Here is a 6,471-nt window from a genome sequence, read left to right on the forward strand (position 1 = left end):
TTTATTTAAAAATAAAATTGAAATAATAATAATAATAATTTCAAAAAGAAGAACAATAACATAAAAATTAAACAATAATAAAAAAGATAAAGAAAAGATCCTTTTTATTCTGCGGTCAGTTAGAAAGACCGCCAATGTGTGTGTGTGTGTGTGTGTGTGTTGACTGTGCCCCTTGCTGCTTACGCAGATTTATTTTACAGGTTTACAGAGATGAATTTACAACCACAGACTTCTTTGAAACATTACATGACAAGCTATAAATCATGTCGGGAGATAAGTCAGCAACCCTAACCCTTCATAAATTAAATATTTTCTACTGCTTAGTCTGTTAATGTGGAACAGATTCTTATATGTGACAAAAGGCAAAAACGAAATTTCAAACTCAGCTTTAAATAAAACAAAAGAAGGTGAAGCTTTGAATCCTTCACATATTTCCTTCAGCATTGTTGTAAATACAAAATAAAAGTTGAAATTCTTAATTGAGATCCAGCAGAAAAGAGACAGTGTGAGTTGTCTGCCCCCTGCTGGACGCTGCAGACAGCTAAAGCCTCTGTCCTCTGTTGTTTGATGCTGTAACTGATGTAACTTTCCTTTTGTCTCTGTCACTTTGTCTCTGTCAAGTCCTTTCACACAGAAAGTTAATACAACTAATTTCCAGCTGCGTCCTGTCGAGCTCTGAGCGGTTGCTGGGAGATGATGTTTGCAGAGTGCAGAGAACAAAGCAAATTAAATTTCCGCTGCTGATGGTGAGACAGACGTTCATGCAGATTAACTGCAGCTCTGTGACTCTGATCAAACACTCTGCTTCCAGGAGGCGTAACACGCTGCCGGAGCGCTGCAGCTCCACAGAGGACACAAGCTCCGGGATGGAGAGCCTGGATCTTCAGGTGTGACTGAGGTGAGTTCATCACACTTTTAATATTTTACTCATTATTGTCAACAAACCAACAGATCATTTATTCTCCTAGCAGTGAAGTCTGATATAGCTCATATAGATCTGATATTCGTCTGTGTCCAAAAATGATTAAAACATAAATGAGTCACAGTTGCACTGGACGACATGTTCCGTCATTTATTTTTTTATTTTGACTAGATTAAATATTATATACACCGTCCTAATATTCTCTCCAGCAGCAACAGTCCCCAGTAAATGAACAACTGACTCCTGCTTGAGTGAAAAACTACAGTGACCAGCAGAGTTAGAAAATTACCTTGTTAAGTAATTAATTTAAATACAGGGTGAAGAAGCTGGAAAGTATTGAGAGACGTTACGTGTTGTTGGTTTTGGTCATTTCATTGTATTTGTTGATAATCAGAAAAATACAGAATAACAGCAGCTTCGTCCTCTAAAGGTCGAACCACAAAACCATATGTTATTATATATAATATACATATAATATTTGAATTTCATTTAAAGGAGAATATGAAGTTTTTTTAGAAGATGATGAATTATTTCACACAGTTTACTTTGAGAGATATTTGAAGGAGAAGCTCTGCAGCTTGGAACAGTTGCACTGAATCAATAGAGTTTCTTTGAGTCGTTCATTTTTCAGTCCCACTAACTTCCTGAAGTGTTTCAAGCATCAGAATCAGAATCAGATCAGAAAACTTTATTGATCCCCAGGGGGAAGTCAGGTGATGTTACAGGTACAGTTGCAAGAATGGAAATGTAACAGCAAAGAATAGAGAATAAGAAGTAAGATTATAAAGATAAAATATAAAAATTAAATGTAAAAACATGTCCTTATACTATGAAATATAAATAAAAAATAGAAATATGTAAAGAAATATGTGCCACTACTATTGAAAAGTGATTAGAAAGTGATTAAAAAAGTATAAATGCAACAACATATGGTGTAATTGAACAGTTTAAAGTTACGCTTGTCTGAAACAACAGTATATTATTAACAGTAATATCTCTAATTAGCACTAAAACAGCTGAGCTGATCGTAAGGTCACTAGTTCATAAACCAAAGTAAAGAACATGAATATCAGATTTAATGACAGTCCAGTTGTAGAGACAATTCCCTCTGAACCACAGATATCAACCTCATGGTGGCGCTAGAGGAGAGTCAGGGGACCAAAGTCCCAGGGGTTCATCCTCTGAGGAGCATGAATGTCTCTGAAGAATTTCATGACAATCCATCTGATGGTTGTTGAGATATTTCAACCTGAACATACGGTGGACGATGGATGAAAATGAGATTATTACGTCTGTCTAAACTATCAGCTTCACTTTAACTCTTTTATAAATAATGATTGATGTTTCCTTTGGTCCAGAGTCTCAGAGTCGGTCCCTGCGAACGCCATCATGCGGTGCAGTCACGTGCTGCTGTCCGTCTACATCCTCACCTTCCTGATGGGCGTTCCCGCCAACATCCTGGCATTCTGCACCTTCTGCCGCAAGGTGCACCGGAGGGCGACCCCAATAGACATCCTGCTCCTCAACCTCACCATCTCCGACCTCATCTTCCTCGCCTTCCTGCCCTTTAAGATGAAGGAGGCGTCGGACGACATGGCCTGGCTGCTGCCCTTCCCCCTCTGTCCCTTCACGGGCTTCCTGTTCTACGTCACCATCTACAACAGCACCCTGCTGCTCACAGCTGTGAGCGTGGAGCGTTACCTGGGGGTGGCGTTCCCCCTCAGGTACTCCCTGTGTCGCAGGCCTCGCTACGCCGTGCTGGCCAGCCTCATGTTCTGGGTGGTGACCTCCCTGAACCTCAGCATCGTCTACATCATCCCCTACGCCCAGTGGAGAAAAGGTGCAGACGGTGACAGCAACACCAGCAGAAGCAGCCCCGCCCCTCCTCCACCCACCTGCTACCTGAATTTCACTGAGGACGAGTTGAAGATCGTGCTGCCGGTCCGCTTGGAGCTCTTCCTCGTCCTCTTCTGCATCCCCTTCTTCATCTGCTGCTTCTGCTACATCAACTTCATCCTCATCCTCTCACGTCTTCCAAACATCGGCCGGCGGCGGAGGCTGCGTGCCATAGGCCTGGCGCTCGGCACGCTGATGGTGTTCGCCGTCTGCTTTGGGCCTTACAACGCCTCCCACGTGGTGGGGTTTGTGCGGAAGGAGAGCGAGGAGTGGAGGAACATGGCGCTGCTCTCCAGCACCTTCAACGCCTGCCTGGATCCATTCATCTTCTACTTCTCCTCAGCAGCCGTCAGGAGCATGTTGAACCACTGCTGCAGGAGCATCATGGCGAAGCTGCACATCCTGAGGTGTGGGGGGGCTCCTCACCGCTCTCACCAGAGACCCCCCAAGACTGACAAGTACAAGGAAGCAGCCCCTCCTTGAAAGAAGACATTATACAAATGAGTTTTTGAGGGAGCGTCTGTTGTATCCCTCCAACACTCAGACTAGTTCCATGTTACATCCTGTTTATCCAGAGTCAAAGAATTGAACCATTTGTGTAAAATTTTGTCATAATCGCTCTGAAGTCTTGAGTAAAGGCTAAAAAGTGTTTTGTGAGATCACACTGACCTTTGACCTTTAGCCACCAAAATCGAATCAGTTCGTCTTTGAGTTTGAGTGAATGTTTGCGCCAAATTTGAAGAAGTTCATGTCGAGGTGTTACTGAGATATCGTGTCCACGAGAACGAGACGCATGGACGGGCGACCTGAAAACAAAATGGCCGCTGCTCTGACTGTCGCTGGCGCTGAGGAATAAAAAAAAAAAAAAGTTCAGGAGAAATTTGAGATAAACCAATCACTGTCCTAGTCTCACATTTAGCGGGATCGGCATTGTTTCACTCTGGAAAAAGTGCATGCTGGGAAGTCTGCTAATACGCCGGTAGTGTTTTTTAGAAACTTAATTTAATGAGACGTTCATTCAGTCAACTCCTCATTTCAAGATGGAGGAACTCGTGTTTATAAGTTCTGAAGTGGTCTGAAAATAAAACCTGGAAATGTAACTTCAATTAACTTGATGTTGATAAAAACGTAAATGTTAATTTTAAGAAATTATTAGTTAATTCCACAAAATTTCTGCTTATAATGCATCTTTATATTTCTCTACAGTTACAAACCACAGTGTGAGTTCTGCGCTGTCTGACCTTTGGTTCAGATGAAACAGGAAACTGTCCCTTCATACGTTCAGTTTCCTGTTAAACACACGTTTCTGTGACTCAGAGAAAAAACCAGGACACTGTTTAATCACAGATGAGAGTTTTACAGGTGTGACGGATGAAGCAATTAAACCCAGGGGATGTTAGAGTACATAAGCAGGAAGTGGAGACTGAACACTGTCAAGTTAATATGGAGTCATAAGCACAAACAACAGGAAGAGTAAACACAGAGATTACACAGCGCTGTGGTGAAGAGCAGTTATACAGTGAGTCTGTTTCTGGTCTGAGCGACTTCAAACAGGGTCGACTGATATGATAACCGCCCTCCCGCCATTTCCTGTCAGTAATAACGGAGGCAGCGCTCCTCTGCAGGTGGAGTGCACGTAGATAACATCCTTTATAGTGTCCTGTTGTGTGCTGCAGGGACATCAGCTCAGCAGTGCGTGTTCGTTTATTAGTTCAGTGTGTACAGTTTATAAGACGTTTAATGAAGCTGTTGACTGTTGGCTGCAGCTGATGTTGTTGTGATGTGGTGTAATAAGATCATTCAGCTGAATGTTTAATATTAGGCTTATTGCTTTCCGGTCGAACCGGAAATGATGATACACAATTCACACACTGTATTTATGAATCCTATAATAATTTGATTTAATAACTTTTTTATCAGTGTTAGATGATGGTGACATGTTGTTCAGTCTTCAGCTGCAACTCTAAAACCCCCGGATGCTGTCGACCGCTCTGCTCTCAGGTTCATTACTGCTGATGCCTGTAACAAGGTTGGATGAGGCCGGATTTTATGTATTTATTTATAAGGCCCTTATTTAAAATCTGCTTGTGGTTGCTTTTTTTTACACCGTCCACCTTTAACTCACTAAAAAGCAGTTTAAAAATGAATTTGTTGGTAGATTTTTAATCTCTGACCTTTGACCTTGATTCTTGTTTTAATTAGATGTCCTATTTTAACTGGTGTTTTTATCTGCTCGACCTCATTGTAAATGAGGGCTTTACCTTCAGTGATTTTCGAGTTTAAATAAAGACATATAAATAATTTCTGAAATGTAACTGTAATTATTGGGTCACAACAGTGACAGTAAGACAGCTTGACTTAAAATGGAAACAATGGCACTGTAAAAGTGAAAAAGTTGTATTGGCACTGAAAAATGTTCCACTGAAAAAATAAAACATCTGCATTAAAATTAAACGTCAGTCTTACAATCTTAACTTTTCATTTTTAATACATTTTTATTTGAACATTTTAATTTTGAAATTCTTTTAATTAAGATGTTTTTCGATATAAATCTTCAGATATTTTCCTCATTTTTTCCAGTAATAATTATTTTTGTGCTCTCACTATTGCTTCACTGGTTTTCACTTTCAACTTTCTGACACTTTCTGACACTTACCATAAGTGTGATTCTCTCTGCCGGTGTTTCTTCACATAGGTAGGACTGGGTTAATGTTAGCCTTAAATGGACGTTATGCTGTTCTGGCAGAGGTCCACTGGAGCAAGAGCTAATGGTAGCTAATACAAGTTAGTTAGCTAACCTGTAGTTAAAAACCTGCCCATTTCCTCCTGCACAACTTGTTTTGGGGCTTGAGCATGACTATTATACGACTTGCGTCTTATGACACATCCATGGGTTTGGCCTTAAACTCCTACTGAACAAAGCACGTCACAGGGCGGGAAACTCAACAACCATAAACCACAGGTTACCAGTCTATACTATTTTATGACATTTTATACCTAAATTTACTATGAATTTTTAAACCTTACTAGATTACATTTTTAATGAATTTTTATACCTACTCATATACTTCTTATGCCTTACTATACTATAACCTTTTATGTCTTACTATACTATGACTTTTTATTCTTTCCTATACAATGATTGTTTTATGACTTTTTATGCCTTACTATAGTTTGACATTTTATGTCTTACTGTAATATGACTTTTTATACCTTACTATACTATGACTTTTTATTCCTTACGATACTATGACTTTTTACTCCTTGCTATACTGTGACTTTTTATTCTTTCCTATAGGATGATTATTTTATGACTTTTTATGCCTTACTATAATATGAGTTTTTATGGCTTACTTTATTTTGACTTTTTATACCTTACTATAGTATGACTTTTTACTCCATTCTATATTATGACTTTTTATGCCTTACTATAGTTTGACATTTTATACCTTATGATACTATGACCTTTTATGCCTTAATTTACTATGACTTTTTATGAATTTTTATGCATTATTATAATAAGAGGTTTTCATGACTTTTCATACTTACAATACCATGTCTTTTTATGCCTTACTATACTATGACTTTTTATGCCTTACTATACTATGACTTTTTATACCTTACTATACTGACTTTTTATGCATTATAATAAC

General features: G+C 39.3%; 1 protein-coding gene across 1 annotated transcript; it reads left to right on the forward strand.

Annotated features, from left to right (window-relative positions):
• The first annotated feature begins 98 nt into the window (after positions 1 to 98).
• LOC111648885 (free fatty acid receptor 3-like) lies at positions 99 to 5,255 on the forward strand. Its single transcript, XM_023398629.2, has 2 exons — positions 99 to 898; positions 2,281 to 5,255. Exon 2 carries the CDS (start codon positions 2,312 to 2,314, stop codon positions 3,299 to 3,301), a length of 990 nt encoding a protein of 329 aa, XP_023254397.1. The 5' UTR covers positions 99 to 898; positions 2,281 to 2,311; the 3' UTR covers positions 3,302 to 5,255.
• Positions 5,256 to 6,471: the final 1,216 nt, after the last annotated feature.

Source organism: Seriola lalandi, unplaced genomic scaffold (genome assembly GCF_002814215.2).
Source record: "Seriola lalandi dorsalis isolate HSWRI2012SDOR001 ecotype SW California unplaced genomic scaffold, Sedor1 jcf7180002049677, whole genome shotgun sequence".
Classification (NCBI taxonomy): domain Eukaryota; kingdom Metazoa; phylum Chordata; class Actinopteri; order Carangiformes; family Carangidae; genus Seriola; species Seriola lalandi.